Genomic DNA, 21,902 nt, shown 5'->3' on the forward strand with positions numbered 1-21,902 from the left:
GGCAGAAGGAGAAGCAGACTCCCAGCCAAGAGGGCGTCCAATGCAGGACTCGATCCCAGGACCTTGGGATCACAACCCAAGCAGAAGGCAGAGACACCCAGTGACTGAGCCCGCCAGGCGCCCAGGCACCCCACCTGTACTTTCAGTCTGCATCCAGCTTCTCAGATGTCAGTTTAGGTTCTGGGTTCAGATTCTGAATCCCACGTCCTATGTTTAGAATCGCGAATCCAAAACCAGAGTCCGGATTCTGCAGTGGATGCCGGCCCCGCCATTTTGATCGTCTGTGGTGAGCTCTTCAGTGCAGAGCCCCACGAACCGTGACTCACAGCAAAACCAAGCCCAGCGCCTAGCTTTCCGAGTCCCTGAGAAGAAGTTTATTTTATTTTATTTTATCTTTTTAAAGATTTTATTTATTTGTCAGAGACAGAGAGCACTCAAGCGGGGGGGTAGCAGAGGGAGGAACAGACCCCACACTGAGCAGGGAGCCCGATGCGGGGCTCGATCCCAGGACCCTGAGATCGTGACCTGAGCCGAAGGCGGATGCTTCACAGCCTGAGCCACCCAGGAGCCCCCAGTTTTTATCATTTAAATGGTGACCTAAGCGTCTTTATAACATCTTCAACGTGCCTCTCGCCCACTGGGCTGAAGACAGCTCATCTAGCCCTTAAGGCGACCTTGGCTGACGCTGGCAGGGAGTCCCCGAGGTCACAGGGGTTCCGCGTGGGCCTGCAGTCCTTCTGCTGATACCTGAGGTCGGTCTGGCAGGATAGAAATTCCCTGGCCTATGTGCTCTTTCCTTGAGTATCTTAATATGTCAGTCCATTATTTTCTGGCAAAAAGAAAGAGGATGCTCTGGTTTTCTTTCCTTTAGAAGTGACTTGGTTTTGTCTTATGACCAAATCATGTCTCTTTTTCTGTAAAGTTAACCCGTTTTGTTAAAAGCCTCAGTGCTGGTCACTCTGGGTCGTGCGCCCACTGTTGGATGTCCTCTCTCACTGCGCACCTTCAAGGGCTGTTTCTCCTCCAGCAGAGTCTTCTGGAAGTGCCCGTCGTGCTTCCGCTCGCTGGCGGGCTGTGGCGGCTGCGCGGGGGGCGGACGTGCCCGCGGGCGGGCAGTCCTGCTGGCCCCGCTGTCCCACCACCTCGTCTTCCCGCATCATTGGGCCTCCCAAGGTGGCATCTGCTGTGACCTCCCGTCATCCCGCCTCCACAGCAGCTTCTCTGAGGATGAGGAGTAGTTCCCATTCTTTCCTGAGTTCAGCGGTCCGACCTCCCAGATAGGAGTCTTCCGCAGGCCTTCCCTCCTCGGCTGTTCTGGTTCTAAACTGGCTCTAAACTGGTTCTTTTGCAGCTGCCAGAACCAGTGGATTTCCTGGGGGTCAGCGGAGGAATGCTTCCAGGTAAGAAGTCAGGGGTAGGCAGGGTGAGGGTGAGTTCTCATCTGGCACTTCGGTTTCAGGAGGTGGTTGTGCTGGTCGCCGGGGGCCGGGTTGGTGAGGGAGAGACCGCACGCATGGGCCCGGCCGGCCCACCTGACCCCAGAGCACCTGCGCAGGCCCTCACCTGACTCATCCCTGTGCTTGGACCCTGTCCTGTGCAGCTAACCCCGGTGTGGACAGGTCTTTGCACAAACACCAGCTTCTGGGTCAGGTCTATTCTGGGCATACTGAAAACCGCTCCGTGCCCGGCACCCATGTTCCCGTCCTGTTCCACTCTCTTGTTTCCATAGCACAGTTCACCTTGTGGCATACTGCAGCGTTCCTTCCCGCTCCTGCCTCTGCTCTCTGGAAACAAAGGGCCACTGCGCACCCAGCACCTAGGACAGGCCCTGGAGTGAGCAGGCCTCAATAAACATCTGTGGAATGGGTGAACGAAGGTGTCTTCCACAGAAGGAAGGCTTGGCCTCTCTCACCTGCCATCCATGGGTACCAGCAGCTGCGAAATGGAGAGACGCTGGCAAGCAAGGTGAGTCAGGGCCGGCTGGAACTGCCAGGAAGTGTCCGCGGGCAGACCTTTCCTGGGGCTTCTGTCCCTCATGTCACGTCTGCACGGCATGTCGTGCTGCACAGCTCTCCCTGGTTCCGAGAAGAGGGCTGGGCTAGCAGATCCACAGCCAATTTCTAGACACCCAGGAAATGGGTGAGAATTCATGTGTATGTCTGCCGGACAGGGCCAGGCCCCACCCACGGGCCAGGTGCAGCTGCCTTGTGGGGACTTCAAAGTTCCAGGGGGGAAAGGGGCCACGGGGCTACATACAGGTGACTCACTGTTCTGTGCCTGAAAAATCGAATGGGTCCAGAGTCAAAATATTTATTTAATGAGCAAAAGCGTGCTCCTACTTGATTTTTAAAAGTGTGTTGCTTTTCGCTCCTTGAGACTGAAAAGGGACCTTTGAGTTCTGAAACTGGTTGTTGGAGGTTAAATGAGGATAGAGAACAGCGTATAAGCCGCAGGAGACAATGCAGCCTTTCCCTTGGGGTCCTGAGGCAGGTGGCCCTTGGGCTCCAATGGGACGCTCACTGCCCTCCAGGGGTCTCTCTGTCCACCGAAGAGCTGGGTCCCTTTGGGAAGTGTCTCCATTCGCGGCAAAGAGCTGAGGTCTTGGGGCAGAAATGGGTGTGGATCTTGGCAAGTTTCGCTGCCTGTTTGAGACTCGGTTCACTCCCCTGTAAAATGGGCGTGGAAGAGTGGGGGCTTCTGCCCCGTGGGCTCCTGGTGGGATCCTCACGGCTACTGACCAAGACAATGTGTGCCCCGGCCGGCTGTGGCACGGGGAGTCTGGCCCTGTCAGGGCCTCTTCTCTGCCATGTGGGTGAGGCTTTCCTCTGAGGACTCCATCCCAAGGTTGGTCCCGTCACCCCTTGTCCTGGGACACCCGCCTGGGTGTGTGGTGTCCCCATCCTGCCCTGGCTCTCCTGACCCGTGGGAGGGTGCAGCGCCCTGGGACAGCGTCTGAGCAGCTCACCTGGACAAGAGCCCTGCAGAGCAGTGTCCTTGAAAACAAAGACGACTGGCCGCCCTGGGAGCTTAGGTAAAATGTTTCACATCTGTGAACATCAATCTCTACATATGAGAGGCCTCATCAAGGTGATTGCTAAGGCTGTTTTGTGTTTGAACTTGATGCTGAGTTTGCCGTGTGTGTCTGTGAGGTCCCCGTGGCTGCTGGGACGGGTCAGCACGCGCCGAGGGGCTCAACACAACACACATCTCCTCTCACGCTCAGGGCCTGAGGTCTGAGCTCAAGTCTCCGGCAGGACTGAGCCCCCTCTGGAGGGGTGGGAGGGTCCCTCCTGCCTCCTCCAGCCGCTGGGGTCCCAGGGGTCCCTCATCATGTGGGGTGCGGGGGGTGTCTCTCTGTGTGTCTTCTTTTCTGCTTCTGTGTGATTGCATTTGGGCCCCTGGAGAACCCGGAGAAATTCCTCTCAGGAGCCTTAGACTCTGTTCGCCGTAGACGGCCGGGGGTTCTGTCAGGGGGACAGGGGAGAGGGCGTCTAGTTCCGTAAAAGTGTTCCCTAAAGGCCCTTTCAGGTGCACACTCTGAGGTACACGGTAAGACCTTGCACTTCTGTCGTATTTTCTTTTTTTCTTTTTTAAAGATTTTTATTTATTTATTTGACAGAGAGAGAGATCACATGTAGGCAGAGAGGCAGGCAGAGAGAGAGGAATGGAAGCAGGCTCCCCGCTGAGCAGAGAGCCTGATGCGGGACTCAATCCCAGGACCCTGAGATCACGACCCGAGCCGAAGGCAGCGGCCCAACCCACTGAGCCACCCAGGCGCCCCTCTGTCGTATTTTCTGTACAGTCCGTGCGGCGGTGAGCGTAGGCCCAGTCAGTCCTCGGCGTTTGCTTTAACTGGTAGTGGCGCACCAGGACCCAGGACGGGCAGGAGGCCTGGCTCTTGGAATGTCCCCACTCAGCAGCTGGGAAACCAGTCAATCCAGTTCCAAGCTTCTGTTTGTACTTTGCCCTCATCTGCTCCATCGTCTACACAAGCCTCTGGGTTGTGGCCAGGCTGGACCCACACTTGACACGCCTGTAGCGGGAGGGACTGCCCACCCCATCGGACCCTCCCTCTGACTGAGCCTTGGGACACAGGAGGTCCTCTCACTCCCCACCCCTCTGCTGGCGGTGCGCACCTCTGCGCCCCCTCCGCTGGGAGCGTGTCCCCCCCAGGCAGGAAGGGAGCACCTCCACCAGGAGCACACGGGGGCACAGCCTGGGCCGCACGCGGGTCCTCTGCGACGGCAGGTGGGGATGCCCGGGGCGGCAGCAAGTCACTGAGCACCCGTTCTCCCCAGTAGCCAGGAGGCTGGAGCCTAGGTCGGACACCTCCGCCACGTCATTTGCTCTCCTCATTGTCCCAACTCCAGGCACCACAACTGTGTTCCAGGCAGGAGAAGGGGGGCATGGCGTCTGCCACCCACATTTATTCTTTTATCTAGAAAATCAAAACTTTACCCCCAAATGCCCCAGAAAGTCAGTGTCCTGCTGACTTCTCGGCCGCCGGAAGTGTCCTGTCATAGCTGTAAGACATGGAGAGAGCTTCTCTGCCGTCAGCGATGGAGAGAGGCGAACTGAAGACGCAGGGACCACCGATTCCCTCAAAACCCGGCTGAATATTTTAGAGCCGGGAAATCTGGGGTTCAGCTGGCAGCTTTCCCTGGCCACACAAGCTCATGGGCCTGCCACAGCACCTTGCTGGTACACAGGCTGGCCGACCCGCTGCTCAGCAAAGGGGATGGTCCCCACAGCTGCGTTGCGCAGCAGGAACGCCTTTCTCTCACAGCAGCGCTCCTGCTCTCTGTGCTGCCCATGTCCCGGCACACGTGACTCACGGGCCACAAAAAGGGGAAGCACCTGACTTTGCTCCTTGGGTCTGCTAAGCTCTGCCGTGTGATGGCTCTGAACCCAACAGGGACCCGTGTCCTGCATCGGGCAGTGTGGTGCAGGGATCTGCCTGCCCCTGCAGGCCGGGGTGGCTGATGCCTGGAGCAGATAGGGCTGGCTGACCTCGGCTCCTGGGTGAAGGACCAGGATGGCAGGGGTGCTCTGTGTGGCCAACACCCGCCTGGTCCAGAGGGACCCTGAACCGTGTGCTCGCTAGAGCCTCAGAGGCAGGCAGCAGGCTGCAGGTCCCCAGACCTGATGCAGGGGGTTATACCTGAGGTCTGTCCCTCACTCGGCCCCGCACCTCTTCCTGGCTGTTAAGCAGGAGAGCAGGAAGTGGGGGGGAGGCAGGGGTGGGCTCGGGGGCAGCTCCCACTTGGAAGACGCTAGGTGCACGGCAAGACAAAGGCGTGGTGGTTGTGGGGTGCAGTGTCCCGGGAGTGGACATGGCTGTCCCAGAAGGTGGGCAGGGCCCCTGGCCTCCAGGTGAGGGTCATGGCTCAGAAGCCTGAGGGGCTCGCGGGCCTTCTCTATGGGGTGACTGCTGCTTTGCCCCACACTGTGCCAGTGCACATAGGCCCTGTTGTCTCGGGTCCCCACTTCCAGAACGAACTGGAAGGCCCCTCTTTCTGAGAAATCTTGGTTTTTAGGTGTTGGCAACTGTAGTGAATGGTGGCTCCTCTTCCTCTCTCTCTCTGACCGGTGCAGGGGTGGCTCGGGGACATGGGGCACCCACCCCATGGATGGTGATGGGGGTTGGGGGACACTTGCTGGGCTCCGGGGGTGGAGCGTGGAAGCAGGTGTCTCGGGCAGGACACAGACAGGAACCAATCCCGCCCGGGCTCACGGGACCTGAGCCACAGCTGAGTGTCAGGACAGAGGTCTGGGTGCTGACCAGCTGTGCTGAGCTCGCCTGCCTCAGGATTCCCGTCGTGTGTCCTGTCGTGTGTCCTGCAGGCCTTGCATCTTACCTGACCCTGATCAGATCAACTCTTTACCAATGTTCACATGCTCCCAGGTGAGACAGAGCCCTGCCTCCACCTCCCCAGCGTGGACCCGCCTGCCCCTTCCAGCTTCCTTTACGTTCCGTACAGATGCTGGTGTCCTGACCCCGGGGTCTGGAGAAACCCAGGGTCCTTACAGCCCACGAGGGGCGGTCTCTAGCTGAGTGCCGTCGGGGACTCCTGCCACAGGACCAGAACCCCACGGTCCCGGGAGAGGTACCCTAGAGCTGCGGGTCCTGCCAGCAGGGGCCTGGCACTACCCATTCTGAACTCTCACCTTCCCAGAAACGAGGGGCAGAATCACTTACCAAAGACACGCGGAGTCCGCACAGTTGGACTTGCTCCTGGCCCAGGGCTGACGCCGCCCCGAGCCTGTCCCCCTAGCCTGCCTGGAGACCCCCCCACTCCTCGTCCGCACTGCTGGCGATGCTGCACCAGACAGAGAAGGGGCGGCACCAGCCCATTCTCTGCATTAAGATTTGCTAGGTAAGAGGTCAGGGTGCTCTCATGAGCCCCCAAACCACCCCTGAAAACCATGACTGTTGACCTGACAACAGTGGAAGTAATGGGGTGCAGGCTGAACGGAGAGGACACACCCCACAGCAGCTGACAGAACGCCCCAAGAGCACACAGGGAGCATCTCCCAGCCCCTCTGGCTCCCAGGGCTGAGCTGAGCTCCCCTCTTGGGGTAAATGGGAAACTGCCCCGTTTTCCCCTGGAGCACATTGTAGGCCCGCTTCAGCCCCCACCCCTGCCCGGGCAAGGACTGCCATAGTTTAGGTCTCGGGCTACCAGCACCCCGTGGGAATCCTCAAGCTGCCCAGTCCCCCGGACGTGGGCCCACCCTCCAGTTACTCTGTCTCCTTCTCTGGCCTCCTCCCTAGGGATGAATGACACTTCAGTTGCTGCATGTAGTTTGGAGATTGAGGCCAAGAGGTCTGGAAGCCTTCCTGGAATGTTCTAGAAAGCTGTGGAAGGCTGCATGCAGTGGGGAGCTTGGTGTGCAGCGGGGGCTCTCCACTGCTATGTCCAGTGCATGGCCTCCCAGGCGTCCCCAAAGCTTCTCCATGAAACCCCCTGCACCAGCCACAAGCACCTCTCCAAATTTTAAGCTCCCAGGGCGGTTGGGACCACAGGAGGAGCTGGATAAAGGCACCCGCAGGGTTGAAAGGCAGTACCTGGGGGTCATCTGGGTGGGCAGGTACTGAGCCAGGCAGGGGTGTGCTCCCTCGGTGGGTCTCACATACCTGTCGAAGACCCAGTCCAATCAATCAGTTGTAACAGGACCCAGGAGAGGATGCCATGGGGCTTTGGGCTGTCCCCTCGGGGTGGGGTGGGGCTGTCTGAGTCAGGGGCTGAGACCTTTCCCGGATCCCGATTCCCCTTCAGTGCTTTCTTCCTGCTCCGTGGTTGCCTGGGGCCAGCTCCCAGCGCCAACATTCCTGGCTTGCTTCAAAGCAGTTCAAAAGGAACTCCAAAATAATACCCCACTAGACTTATCCCCGTAAACAAGAGGCAGGTGGAAGGTCCAGAACAGAAGATGGGTCAAATAAACCTGGGTTTAATTCAGTATCTGTATGACCATTAAAAATGATGTTTGATAAATGATGGTGAAGAATATTTAGTCACATAAGGAGTTCATACAGAGTAAAAAATAGATATGTATCTGCATAAGAGAGCGGTCAGCACGATCTCACTTCATTGCATATATACAGGCTGGGAAACACACTTGGGGGATCCATGTTAAAGGGTTAACCTTGGCGGTTTCAATGTGGTGGAATAGTCAATCTTTGTTCTCCGGTATTTTGCATCTTTTCTGCAATGAATATGCAATACCTTAAGAAGCAGAAAACGTGATTTTTGAAGTTTTATTGGCACTTCTATCGTAACAGAAACATTGACTGTGTGGTGCTGTCCCACGGGGCAAATGCAGAGGTCCCCGCCCACCCGAACTGACCGCTGGGGGAGCAGGAAGCGCTGGGTGTCCTGGCTGTGCCCTGACCAGCTACTTCCCTCTGCTGGGGGCCAACGGAAGCCTTTTGCTTGCCTCTATAAGCTTCTGAAGCCAGGCTGTCGGGTCAGTTTCTAAGTTTCTTGCCTGCACAAACTTCCACTCAGCAGACCTGGTGGGGGGGCCCCCGCGGGGCCCAGGACATGCCCAAGTCCGTGGAAAGGGAAGCACGGGCAGCACTGGAGTGCCATCTTGGTCACTCCCAAAGTGTGGGACACTCCCAAAGCAGGCTTACCAGTCCCTGAGCAGCACAAGGGCCCAGGGAGGCCAGGCTTGAAGCCCCACACCGCCTAGCAGAGTTGGGGTACCCTGCACCCCTTCCTACTGTGAGCACCCCCCACCCCTCCCCTATACCTCCTTCCTCTAACCCTGCTGTAAGCCTCCAGTGCCCACACACCCCGCTTACCTCCACCCTCCACCCCCTATGCTACCACCCAGCAGGGACATGCCAGGTGACTTTGCCGATAGGCTGGTCACATCTGGGGTGATGGGCAGCAGGGGTGTCCCCAGACAGCAGGAGATGGGGAGGCAGGGGTGACCCCACCGTTCCGGCTGGTTGAGGCACATTCGGACACGGACGGGGTCTTCCCTGAACCCTGCAGACCTCAAGTGCTGCTCACAATGCTCCATAAAGGTCCTAGAGGGACGCCCCTGCCACCAAACTGTCGGTCAGCGGACGAGCGCCAAGCTCGGGCCCCAGACTTCACTGGCCGCCTCCTAGTGACCCCACGTGTGGGGTCCCGGGTGAGGCAGGGAACCCACGGGCTGGCGGGCTTTCCCAGGTGACAGCACCCCTCCCACTGAGGGCAGAGGACCGCTTGAGTCCCGCAGGCCCACTCGAAAGCCAACACCGGCTTCGACTCGCCCCGCCCACCGGCCCGGACCCCGCCCACCAGACCCCCGGAACCCGCCCACCAGGCCTCCGGACCCCGCCCCTCGGCCCCGGACCCCGCCCCTCGCGGCTCTGCCGCGGCCCCACTGCGCAGGCGCCAGCGCAGGTGCTTGTCGTTTGAAAGTATGGCGCCCGCGGGTCCGCGGCTGGTGCTGTGTGAGGAGAAGATCCGGGAGAAGAGCGGCCTGGCGCCTCACCACGATCTGGGTGCGCGGCGGTGACGGGCCGGCGGAGGGTGCGAGCTTCCCGCCGTGGCGTCCGCAGACGGGGTCGGGCCAGAGCGCGCCGTCCTGACCGCGCTCTTCCCGAACCGTCGAAGGCGGGGGCGGGGAAGAAGGGCGTCCGCGGGGCACCGGGGGCCCGAGTGGGGCCGGGATGCCGGGGGCGGGGCAGGGGGCCCGAGTGGGGCCGGGGGGCCGCGGGGCACCTGGAACCCGAGTGGGGCCGGGGAAGTCGGGGGGCGGGGGCCCCTCGCGGGGGCGGGGCGCCGGGGCGGGCCGAGAGAGTCAGTGGGTTTTCTTTTATTTAAAGATGTTTTCAAGATACACTGATTTGTTTGATTTGCTCTGTGGGGGGGACAGAAGGGGAGCGGAGACGAGCGGAGTCCTCCGAGCCCCCGGGGCGTGCCCACGCGGGACTCCACCCCGGACCCTGAGGACCCGCAGGACCCGCACGCGCTCCACCCCCGAGAGGCGGTTTCGGTCGGCGCCTCCAGTGGTGCGGCCGCCCGCGGTCGCGGTCGCGGGGCTCCTGGGTCGCGGGGCTCGGGGCGTTCCGGGACCCTGCGGTGTGTGCACGGCGGACGCGGGCCGCGGGCGTGCCCTGTGCCCCGGGTTCCTCCCGGCTCGGCGCGCGCGGGAAGCGGTGAGACTGCCCTGGCGGACTCTCCCCGGAAGCCGCCTGGCCTGGAGAGGCCTGTCCCTGCGGCGCCCCGACGGCCCCGTGTCGCTTGTCCGTCGGGAGACGCGCTCGTAGCGCTTCCTTCTGGGATGGGCGGGTTGTGGCGGGGGCTGGGACGACCCTCGGGAGAAGGCGTCGAGCTGGCGGGTCCGGAGCGGGTCGCGCCGTCCGAGGAGGCCTGGGAGACGCCGGTGACCGGCCCGGTGGGTGCGGTTGTGTCCCCGTGTCAGTAGATGGAAATGCGCGGGTTCTGCGACTTGTTTCCTTCTTCCCGCTCTCTCCGCACGGATTTGACTCTTGCTCTAGATGCGCTTCTTTTTAGCGAGGCGGACGCGGGGAGAGGTGGGGAGCGCCCAGCGCAGAGCCTGGGGGGCTCGACCCGCCAACCTGAGATCGCGCCCCGGGCGAAGCCGGGGGTCCGAGGCTGCGCCCGCCCACCCACGCGGGCGCCCCTGCTCTTGTAGGGTCGGGCGCTGAGAGTTGGGACAGCGACGCAGGACCCTGCGGTTTCCTGTATGAACAGTGGGTGCCGTGACGTCAGCCGCATTCACACATTTTGTTACCTTTTCATTAAGTTCAGGGTATGTTTAGCCCCTTCCTCTCTGACCTGGGGACTCTTTGGGAGTGTGTTTTCCCACTGTGTGTTTGGAGATTTTCTTTTTTCTTTTTTTTCTTGTTCCGGATTCTGGTGTGATTCTGTCTGGTTTTAGTTCTTTTAAGTTTGTCGGGGTGTGTTTTTGGTTCACCGTCGGGTCTGTGTTGGTCAGTGCTCCAGGTGCGCTCCCGCGCCTGGCGTGTCCCGCGGATTTCGATGGGGTCCTGTTGGCTGGTAATGACCTGGATTCGTCTGTCCTTGATTTCCCTCTGGCAGTTGTACTGATTGACGGCAGGGGAGGGTGGCGGCCCCTAACCCAAGCGACTCTGTCCGTTTCTCCCGCTCGACGGCCCGGGCTTCGGAGCTGTGTTGTCTGAAGCCCGGCGTACACATTTGGGGTTTGGAGAGAGCCCCGCAAGGCGTGTGTTGTTCCTCTTTCCCGCGGGTGATTTTCTTGGTCGCGGCGTCTGCTCGTGTGGCTGCTGTGACGTTCTTTTGGTTCCTGTTTTCAGGGCACCTCTTTCCCCATCTGTGTCTCTTTAATCTCAGCTTGACCCGTATCCTTGCACTTGAAATGAGGTTCCTGTAGGCAGTGGTAGTGGGTTCATTTTTACTTACTCTGCCCGTCTGTTTTATACGGTGTATTTAAACCTTTTACATCAAATGTAATTGTTAATACGGAGCGCGGAAGCTCGCCATTGTATTATTTGCTTCCTACTGTCTTTCTCTTCTGTTTCCTGTTTCCCGCCTTCCTGTGCTTTGACTATTTTCTTAGTTTTCCGTTTTGAGTTATCTATTCTATTTTTGAGCTTATCTCTTTGTACGGTGTTTGTAATGGTTGTTTTACAGATTGCGGTGTGTTTGTATAATTTAACAGTCTGCTTGTGTGGACATTTTACCCTTTTAAGCAAAATGTAGAAACTTTATAAGCAATGTTTCCTTTTTTTTTTTTACCTTTTATAATTTAGTTGTCTTAAGTATTTTCTCTGTATACCTTGAAAACCACATTAGTTGTTTTTCCTTTTCTTTTACAGTCATCCAACATTTTAAATAACTCTAGAGGAAACATTTTTACTGTGTTTACCTGTTTCATTATTCCTTCTTCATTTCTGATGCTCCTGGTTTTCTTCTTTTCTCCTTCCTGTATGCTGGAAGAGTTTTCTGTAGCAGTTGCCTTAGGACGGCTGTGCTGGTGGAACAGTCTCTGCTTCTTCATTTGAAAACACCGTATTTCACCTCAGTCCCTAAGACTGGTTTTGGTGGATACAGAGTTCTGGGTTGAAAGTTCTTTTCTTTCAGCACTTGGGGAATGCGGTGCCCCTTCCTTCAGGCCTCTTGGTTCTGAAGCATAGTCCCCTGTCCTGTCAGTAGTTTCTCGACCAGTAATGCCTTTTCTGGTTGCTTTCGAGATTCTTCCACTGTTCTTAGTTTTCAGAAGTTCGTTTCTGATGTATCTGGGCTTTCTTTTGGTCTTTACTCTGTTCGGGGTTTTCTCAGATACTTGAATATGTACCTGTGTGTCCTTTGCCAAATTTGACAAGTTTCGTTTCTTTAATTGTTAAAATTTTTTTTCTTTGTCATACTTTCTCTTCTTCTTGGAACTCTAATTGGAACTGCACTGGGACCGGTTGTGACAGGAATGGTAGATCTTTTTCTGTGGACCCTTGAGGCTCTGCTCTTTTTTTAAGTCTGTTTTCTCTGTGCTGGTCAAATAAGACCATTTCGATCAATACGTTGCTGCATTTACTCCGGATTCGGGCTCCTGTCGTCTCCTTCCTGTTACCGAGCTGCTTCTGCACAGTGTTGTTTATTCAGTTATTGTGTTTCACGTTTCTGAAATGGCTGTTTGTTTCTTCTTTATGTCTTCTGCTTTTTAGCCAAGACTTCCTATTTATCATTTGTTTCAGGAGTGTTGATAATTGTTCATTGAACTATTGCTTTAAAATTCTTTTTTTTTCAAGATCTTATTTATTTATTTGACACAAAGAGACAGAGATCACACGCAGGCAGAGAGGCAGAGAGAGGGGGAAGCAGGCTCCCCGCAAGAGCCCGACGCGGGGCTCGATCCCAGGACCCCGAGATCATGACCTGAGCCGAAGGCAGAGGCTTTAACCCACTGAGCCACCCAGGCGCCCCTGCTTTAAAATTCTTTTTTTTTTTTTTTAAAGTATTTATTTATTTATTTCCCAGAGAGAGAGAGAGAGAGAGAGAGCACAAGCAGGCAGAGAGGCAGGCAGAGGCAGAGAGAGAAACAGGCTCCCCCTGAGCAGAGAGCCCAATGCGGGACTTGATCCCAAAACCCTGGGATCATGACCTGAGCCAAAGGCGAGGCTTTAACCCACGGAGCCCCCCCAGGCGTTCCTTTAAAATTCTTGTTAAAAAGTTCTGACTCTTGTCATTTCTGTGTTGGTGTCTGTTGACTGTTTTTCCTCATTCAAATTGAGTTTTTTTTTCAATTTTTGATCATTTTGTATTGAGTCGTGGACATCTGGGGTATTAAGAGGCTGTTTCTTATGTAAACCTCATTGCACAGTGTTGGCACTGAGAGGGTGCTGCCTCACTGCTGAGGTGGCGGCCAGCTTCCTGTCACATACACACTCCGTGCACGCCTGTGGGCCACCTGGGGTAGGCGTCGGGGTCCACTCATGCTTTCTCGGTGCCATCCACGGAGTGAGGCCGATGTACGGTGCATTTTTTTTACCGGGTGTTGAGCTAGTGTGGGGCTCATGTCAGGATCCTTTGCTGCAAGGCGCCCATCTTTGTCCTTCTCCCATGGCCCAAAGGCTTACCCTCCTGTGCTAGTCAGAGTCCATTGGCCGTTCTGGGTTGCCAGCTTCGTTGGCCCTCAGATTGGGATGCGTGGAAGACAAAATAGACCAGCCCCGGGCCCTCACTGCTCGATGGCTTTCTTGAGGTCCCTAGACAGTGGGCCTCCCGTTCCCCGCCCTCCCGAGGGGTCCCGTGCTTGTTTCGTACCTTGTTTTCCAGGGAGTTAGGCACAGTACGTGAGTAGAAGTAGGATGAAACGGGTCTATTCCGTCGTGTGTGGAACTGGAGGCCCACAAACCAATTTTAAATTTGACTGAGGTGTGTTTTAAAACATAAATATTCCTGGGGAAGCATTGGTGTGCCTAGACCCAAACTGTCCTTCCGATTACAGAAACAGTATTGTAGCAACATTGACTTACTGGCTGCTCGTTGAGTGTGCCGCGCAGAGGACGACTGTGCCCTCGTGTGTAAGTGGCACGGACTAGGCAGGCTAGCTAACCAGTGGGCTTCTGATTGTGACCCCTGAGTGGAGGCTACGCAGGCGCTGGGCTGAGCAGCCAGGAGTCAAAGTAAGAGCCCGGCGAGGAGGGCCTTGCTGGTGGGGGGTGGGGTCTGACAGGGGAAGCAGGGGCGTGGGGGGCAGGGCAAGGGCGCGGAGACAATTTGGGCATAAACAAGCTGAAACCTTGAGTGCGATTCTTTAATATCACTGTCCAGTTAAAAGTAATTTTCTGTTCTTAGCTGAGCTCCAGTCATTGTCTATTCCTGGAACTTACCAAGAGAAGATTACTCACCTGGGAACTTCTCTGGTGAACCTAACGGGTCTGAAGTCTCTAGACCTCTCACGCAACTCCTTGGTGAGTCTAGAGGTAAGTTTTAGGTTTGTTTCTTCAAAGACAACTTATTGCTGTCAGGAGCAGTGCAAAGTACGTTTATAGTAAAAACAATACCATCTGTAGGGCGCCTGCGGGGCTCAGTGGGTTAAGCCTCTGCCTTCGGCTCAGGTCGTGGTCCCAGGGTCCTGGGATCGAGCCCCGCGTCGGGCTCTCTGCTCGGCGGGGAGCCTGCTTCCCCCTCTCTCTCTGCCTGCTGCTTGTGATGTCTGTCTGTCAGATAAATAAAATCTTAAAAAAAAACACAACAATCGGTCTTACACCTGCGCTTACATGTGGGCTGTATACTTGGCCCTCTCTGCAGGTGGTGTTTTTCTTGTGCATCTCACGACGTCTTTAAACTACTTGGACAACCAGAAGTCCTGTCTCTGATGAAGACGATTGTATCTTTAAGGGAACTAAAATAAGGCCCAAAAGACTGTTGTGTGTGTCAGTCAGTCTGTCCCTGTCTGCGCTGCGTTTTTCTTCATCCACATTCTACGCTCACATCTGTTTATCGTCTGCCTGCTGGTGGCCTCAAACCCTGGAGTGGCAGAGCCACGGGCGCAGGGCTTCCCGCAGCGCTCCTGACGCGGCGGGCGCTGGATCTGCTGAGCAAGGAAGAAGCCGCCAGCTGATGGCAGCGCGGGACGTTGTGTGAACGCTGCCCGTGACTTCACGGGGAAGAGGCTCCTGCCGCCCTTGGTAGAGAGAGCCTCCCCGGCACGGGGCTGGGAACCTGCCCAGAGTGCCCCCCCTCCAGGCACCGGCTGTCCCGGTCTGTGCGGTGTGAGCGCCGACTGCAGGAGACGGTGACAAGCCGGTGGAAACGGGCCGTCCCCGGCGCTGTCAGGGCTCTGCGCACGTGACCTTCCGCAGCCGCTGGCCGCTCCCTGTGTGGGAGCCGTGGGCCGCCTCCCTGGAGCACGCCCGTCTCTGTGCTCTTCCCGCCAGCCGCCCATGGCCGTGGCCGGGGCCGGTGCGTACCACGCCTGGCTCACTGCCGGCCGAGCGTGAGCTCACCGTGCCTTCGTCCCGTTGGCAGGGCGTCCAGTACCTGACCGCGCTGGAGAGCCTGAACCTCTACTACAACAGCATCTCCTCGCTAGCGGAGGTGCTGTGGCTCCACTCCCTGCCGGAGCTCGCCGCTGTGGACTTCCGGCTGAACCCCGTGGTGAGAAACGAGGCCGACTACCGCCTCTTCGTCGTGCACATGCTTCCGAAGCTCAGGCAGCTGGGTAGGTGCCGCGGCCTCGCTCACGGCAGCGCTGAGCGGCGACCTGTGCTCTCTGCTCCCTGGTTGCGCCCCTGTGTCTCACCGGCTGGGTGTTGTGGGGGCGCTGCCTGGGAGCGGGCGGGGAGCTCTGGCCACAGACACCCGCCCGGGGCGGCCAGGAGCGCGGTTGGGGGGAGGGGCGGGCAGGCTGCTCTGTCACTTTCTGGCCCTCCGCACTGTAGCTGACTGGCCTGGACATACTCTCTGGAATCCGGTGGCGTTTCTTGGCCGGGCTGCCCGGGCTTCATCTGAGGCTGTTGGATTCTTCCTTCCTCCTGGTTTCACGTCCACTTGGAAGGGCGGATGCAGGAAGAGAAGTTTGTGTGTCACACCGTCCCCAGATGGTAGGGACGGGAGAGTGAGGTTCTGTTGGCAGGTGTAGCTGCCCACTGGCTTAGTCACCCGTGTCCCTCAAAGAAACAGGTCTTTGTGTCAGGCCGCAGGACAAGCTTCCAGGGTGCCTGCCGGCCACGCCCGGGGGAAGGTCATGCTTACAGAAGCCATCGTGGTGCCTCCCCAAGCCCTTCCTGGTTACCGGGAGTTGTTTTTGTCACGAGCATTGTGGCTGTTGGCGCTGCCAGTGCCCACCTTGTGCCGCCGCACCTGTGCGTGCGGAGTGTGAGCCCAAGGGCACGCTGAGCACGGAGAAGGGGCTGGCTTAGAGCCTTGGCCCCTCAGTCCGCCGTGTGAACGGGGGTATTAAGTGCCGAGCAGGGGCGGAGTGGGCACGTCCCCGTGAAGGGCAGTGTTGCTCCGTGTCCTCAGTGATCAGTGTGTCCTCAAGCCTGAGGGCCAGTTCATGCTTGGTGAGGCTGGGGGCGTTCGGCGTCTCCGTCTTCTGGGAGCTGACCTAACGAAACCAAAGTCAAGCCGGATCACAGCAGCGCTTGTCAGGGAAGACGGTCCACTGTCCCCGCACGTGGTAGGTCCTGAGCTGGGGCCGTACTGTGGCTACTGGCCTGGCAGCGCCCAGGGGGTATCGGTGGAGACCCCCGTGTTTTGCGTCTCTCAGCTGTGGCAGGTTCTCTCGCGAACGCTTTCTGCAGCAGCGCGCCGGCTCGCCTCCCGGTGCCCCGTCCCCCGTGCTGGTGGGCCGTCAGCTCTGGGAGCCCGCCGCTCTGTCGGGCCGCGCCTGCCCGGGGGTAGGGGTGGGCTGTGGGCATCCGTGACCAACCCCCATCGGCACATGTTTAGTTTGGATTTTCAGGTGTTTGGGGGGAGTAAGCGCTGGTGCTCTCACTCACTTGACTGCTTACCAGCAGTTGAAGTTGGCGCTTTCCCAAGCGTTATGGGCCACGTTATTGGAAAATGTTTCCGTCTTCAGTCTTAAATCTTTACTTTTCTCTTCATTATAAAGGTTTTAGATTTAGCGTCTTATAGTGTGCAGAAGGGACATAATGAAGAGGGGCAGAGGGAGGGGAGAAGCCGGCTCCCCACTGAGCAGGGAGCCCCACGCGGGGCTCTATCCCAGGAACCCGGGATCATGACCCGAGCTGAGGGCAGACAACGACTGAACCACCCAGGTGCCCCCAGAGCATTGACTTTTGATGTTGGGGACCATCTTAACCCTCAGATATGCTGAGGAACACCCAGGAGGAAGAACTGGTTCGAGGCCTTCTGGGGCCCCGGGCACTCAGGCAGGGGCGGTTGATCCTGCGGATCTGACGGTGCAAATCCTAGGCCCAAACACAAGGCCGTGACTGACGTCCTCTCTTTAGCGAGTTCAGGGTTCTTATCCACAGAGACGTCTCCGACGTGCTCAGTGAGGTTCGAGAACGTCACAGGGCGCGCAGGACATGCGTTACGAGAAGACCGTGCTGAGAAGGAAGTGCGCGCGTGTGCCGCCTGAGTCTCTTCCCGCGCAGCAGGCTGCCGGCCCGTGGTACCTGCGGCTGCGCCCTGTGGGAGCCAGCCAGCCCTCCTGGAGTCCGCACTCGGCCTCTCTGGGAAGCCTAGTGTAGCTACCACAGCCCAGAATTCCTTTCCTGGGGCTGCGCAGTGCTTAAGGGGGACTCCTGGGGCAGTGCCAGCCCTGGGGGGATGGAAGGTCCCTGAAAAGTGGTGGCAGTCCTGGTCATGTGCGGTTGGCTGCAGGGTGGGCGACGGGGGCGCCTTCATTTCCACAGGGAAGTGGATGTGCTTTGGGGGCTAGAGGTACCCCTGTGGGGCTTGGTCACCGGGGCCTGTCACCTGCTTCGTGATTTGCTCATTTCTCTGGCGTTTTCTCCCTAGATGACCGTCCTGTGAGAGAGAGCGAGCGGAAGGCGTCCCGGCTGCGTTTTGCGTCAGAGGAGCCACTCGGCTCGCAGCAGAGCTTCCGCACTGGTCCCAGAGCCGGAGGGTAAGCGCAGAAGTGGTACCTACCGCGGACAGGAGCTGCTCAGACTCGCCTATGGCTAGAACGTTTCCCGGAAAGATACAGACGTCCGTGTGCCGCCGCCGCTTGGAGGGCAGCTGTGCGGAGGAGGAGAGGGGCTCTCGGGCCCGGTAGTCCCTGTTTCCCGTAGTTACTTTTCTTTTTTTTTTTTTTTTAAAGATTTTATTTATTTATTTGACAGACAGAGATCACAAGTAGGCAGAGAGGCAGGCAGAGGCGAGGGGGGAAGCAGGCTCCCCGCAGAGCCCAGAGCCCAATGTGGGGCTCGATCCCAGGACACTGGGACCATGACCTGAGCCGAAGGCAGAGGCTTTAACCCACTGAGCCACCCAGGCGCCCTGGGTAGTTACTTTTCAATGCTAGAAAGTTTATTGAAGTAACACGTGTAAAGTCAAATAGCGTGAGCGGCTTGTGATGGCAAAGCACGGCCCCTCGTCCCTCCTCAGCCTCGGAGGCAGCCCCCGCCCCTTCTGCCGCCGCGTCTGCTGGCGCGTTGTTTGCGCCCCGTCTCCTCTCCGGACCGGGCCAGCGCGCCGCCGGTCGTGCGTGCGAGCGCTTTACGCGGGAGCTGACGGCCGCACGGGCCCTCGCTCTGCAGCCCGGCGTCCGTCCGTGCGGTGTGGCCCTTCCTGCGCGCTCTGCTCGGCGGCGGCCGTGGTGCTGGCCCTGCCGTGTGCAGCCGGGCGGTGGGATGGGCCTGTCCGGCCTGCCTGTGCCCCACCTCACGCCCCCGCCCGGCTCTTAACTGCTCTGTGAAGGTTGACCGCGTTTCAGTGTGTTCTGGAGCCACAAAGTGTCTTCATGGTTTGCAGGTTGATTTTAGTTAGTGAGTGAGTTAGTTTCTAAGATTTTATTTATTCGTCAGAGAGAGAGAGGGAATGAGCGCACAAGCAAAGGGGGCAACGGGAGGAGGAAGCAGGCCCCCTGCCCCTCCCGATGCGGGGCTCCAGCCCAGAACCCTGGGATCATGACCTGAGCTGAAGGCAGACGCTGGACTGAGCCCCTGGGCGTCCATGCAGGTGGATTTTAAAGGGCAGCGTCTGCCTTCCTTGTGCCAGGGTCATAGACTGTACGCCGCGCCGCTCTGTCTAAAGCCTTCCGTGGTCTCCTTGCACCGTATGCCTTAGCTTGCCTTTCGGCTCCTCAGCGCACAGGTTGACCTGCTCTTTCCCGAAGAGGGCTGGAGAGCGAATACTTCTGGTTCTGCGGACCATACGATCTCTTTCTCAGCTCTGGAACTCTGCCTCTGTCGCGGGAAGGCACCCGTCGGTGATGCTTCAGCAAAGGCTGCTGCGTTCCAGTACAACTTCATTTACGGGGATAGGCAGGGCGCTGGGTTTGAGCTGTGGCCTCGCTTAGCCCGTTTCTGTTCTGATGTCTCAGGATCGATTCCAAATCCTTGGGGTCTCTTGTTCATCAGGTCCCCTTTATCTCTCCCACCCCCCTTACTTCCCCATTTCAAACCAGACTAATTACTGTGTAGACAGCTGTTCTCAGTACTGTGTGCAACGGTCTGGATGTTTGTGGCCCCCAAATTCCTATGTCGAACCCTAACCCGCTAGGTGATGGTGTCAGGAGGTGGGGCCTCCGGGACGCAATGAAGTCATAAAGGCAGAGCCCCATGGATGGGCGTGGCGGCTTGTACAGAGACAAAGCCCCCCGAATTCCCTAGCCCCTTCCTCCACGTGAGATTCTGAGTCAGGCGGTGTCGACTTCGGACTTTGCCTTTCTTCGGTATTTTCTTGGGTCTTCCGGGGCCTTCGCTGCTGTGTACGTGTCAGTTTGTTGGTATCCGTGAAAGACCTTGCTGGGACTCACTGCGACCGCGGTGACTCTTACAGATCGAATTGGGAGGATCTGACACGGTGACCGTCTTGAGTCTTCGGGTGTCTGTGCGTGTGTTGGTTCTTGATCTGACTTAGCAGAGGCGTGTGCTTTTCCTCAAACAGACCTTGCACACGTGCTGTTCGGTTATACCTGATCTGTCGTCTTGGGAGGCCTCCGTAAACGGCGCTCTCCTGATTCATTCTGCACGCCATACCTTATTGGTGTCTAGGACAAGCCTGGCTTTCGTATGTTCACCTTGCGTGTGTGTTTCCTAGAGCTGATGTCGCAAAGTGCCGCAGACTAGGTGACTTAAAGTAACAGAAATCTGTCGCCTCACCGTTGTCAAGAAAGTCTGGAATCAAGAGGTTGGGGCGTTGATTCTTCGTGGAGGCTGTGAGGGAGAACCCGTTCCCTTACTCTTCTCGTGCTGTGCTGGGAATCTTTGGTGCTCTTGGCTGGCAGGTGTCTCTTACCAGTGCTGTGTCTTCACGTGGCTGTCTTCCTTCTCCCTGTGTCTTCACAGAATCTCTCCTTTTACATGCTTGTTTCTGTATCCCAGGTTCTCCAAAAGGTGCCAGTCAGGTTGGATTAGGGGCTGAGCCTAATCTCTTATTAACTTGATTACCTATGTGAAGACCCCATTTCCAAATAAGGTCACGTTCTGAGGTACAGGGTGTTGGGACTTGTATCTTTTGAGAGGGACACAATGCAAATCATAACTCCTTGTGTTTTGCAGCCTTATTTATTTATTTATTTATTCATTTGACAGAGACCACAAGCAGGCAGAGAGGCAGGCAGAGAGAGGAGGAAGCAGGCTCCCCGCTGAGCAGAGAGCCCGATGCGGGGCTCCATCCCAGGACCCGGGGATCATGTTCTGAGCCGAAGGCCGAGGCTTTAACCCGCTGAGCCACCCAGGCACCCCTTGCAGCCTTATTTTACGGGAGGTTTTTTCCCCCTTGTTTTTGGTTCATTCTTGAGGATTTTCTGCATAGACAATCATGTATCTGTGACAAAGACAACTTGATCTCTTCCTTCCCAATCTGTATACCTTTTATTTCCTGTTCTTGTCTTACTGCGTTAGCTGAGACTTCCAGTATGATGCGTACAAGAAGGAATGAGAGGGGCCGCCCTTGCCTTGCCCTACTTACAGGGACGTGTCTTTCTCATCGCTAAGTGGGATGTTAGCTACAGGTTTTCGTAGATGTTCTTTATCTAGTTGAGGAGTTCCCCTCTGTTCTTAGTTTGCTGATCAGTGTTATCACGAAGGGATGTTTGGTTTTGTCAAATGCTTTCTCTGTCATGGTATGAGCATGAGTTTTCTTCTTTGGTCTTTTCATGTGATGATTGCATTGATTGATTTTCAAATGTGGAACCAGCCTTGCATACCTGGAATAAATCCCACTTGGTTGTGGTGTGTAATTCTTTTTGTACGTCGTTGGATACCATTTGCTGGTATTTTATTGAGGATTTTTGCTTCTATGCTCATGGGAGCTATTGGTCTGTAGTTTTCTTGCATGTTGAAATAAGGCTGACCACGTAGAACAAGTTAGGAGATATCGTCTCTGCTTCTGTTTTCTAGAAGAGATTATAGAGAATTGGTATAATTTTTTTCTTTAAATATTTCATAGAATTTACCAGTGAGCCATCTGGACCTGGTATTTTAGAGGGTTATTAATTATTGATTCAATGTCTTTAATATATATAAATCTAATCAGATTATCCATTTCTCTTGTGTGAATTTCGATAGAATGTTTCCAGGAACTGGTCTGTTTGATTATATTATCAAATTGTGGGCTTAGGGTTGTTCATAGTTTTATTATCCTTTTCGTGTTCATGGGAGCTGTCATCACAATTCCTCTTTCACTTCTGATACTAGTAATTTGTGTCTTTTTGTTCTAATTAACCTGGCATGGAAGTTTTTCAATTTTATTTTTAAAGAACTAGCTTTTGTTTTTGTTTTTTTTTTTATTTTTCTGTTGATTTCCTGTTTTCAGTGTCACTGATTGCTGCTCTAATTTTATTTCTTTTCTTCTGCTTACTTTGGATTTAATTTGCTCTTCCTTTTCTAAATTCCTAAGATGGAAGCTTAGAGCTTGGATTATTGTTTGTGTAGATTTTACTATTTTCCTAATGTATGAATTCAATGCTATGAATTACATTCTAAATAGTGATTTCACCGTATCCCGCAATTGTGTTTTCATTTTCATTTAATTCAAAATATTTGTAAATTTCTCGGTAGATTTCTTCATTGACTCATGCCGTGTGTTATCCAGGAATTTGCTCTTTAATCTCCCGAGTATCTGGGATTTTCCAGTTCTCTTTCTGTTCCTGATTACTAGGTTAATTCCACTGTGGTTGGAGAGCAGACACTCTGTGAATTCTCCTCTTTTCAGTTTGCGGGTATATGTCTGATGGCTCCTGGTGTGACTCGTAAGCCCGAGGAGAACGAGTAACGTGCGGTGTTGGGTGCAGTGGCCTGCAGACGTCAGGAC

The 21,902-nt window shown here is 56.2% G+C and overlaps 1 protein-coding gene across 6 annotated transcripts in view; it reads left to right on the plus strand.

The window, feature by feature from the left end:
• The first annotated feature begins 8,879 nt into the window (after positions 1 to 8,879).
• CEP72 (centrosomal protein 72) overlaps positions 8,880 to 21,902 on the plus strand; it is a 32,818-nt gene continuing 19,795 nt past the window's right edge. For 4 of the 6 annotated variants that reach the window (XM_047730746.1, XM_047730749.1, XM_047730748.1 and 1 more), the window contains exons 1-4: positions 8,889 to 9,001; positions 13,800 to 13,927; positions 14,976 to 15,168; positions 17,439 to 17,547. In XM_047730746.1, the coding sequence (XP_047586702.1) occupies positions 8,920 to 9,001; positions 13,800 to 13,927; positions 14,976 to 15,168; positions 17,439 to 17,547 (512 nt within the window). In that variant the 5' untranslated portion in view covers positions 8,889 to 8,919. Of the gene's footprint in view, positions 9,002 to 13,799; positions 13,928 to 14,975; positions 15,169 to 17,438; positions 17,548 to 21,902 lie in introns of all 6 variants that reach the window. The other 2 variants (XM_047730745.1, XM_047730747.1) reach the window with 2 other exon arrangements.

Source organism: Lutra lutra, chromosome 5 (assembly GCF_902655055.1).
Source record: "Lutra lutra chromosome 5, mLutLut1.2, whole genome shotgun sequence".
NCBI lineage: Eukaryota > Metazoa > Chordata > Mammalia > Carnivora > Mustelidae > Lutra > Lutra lutra.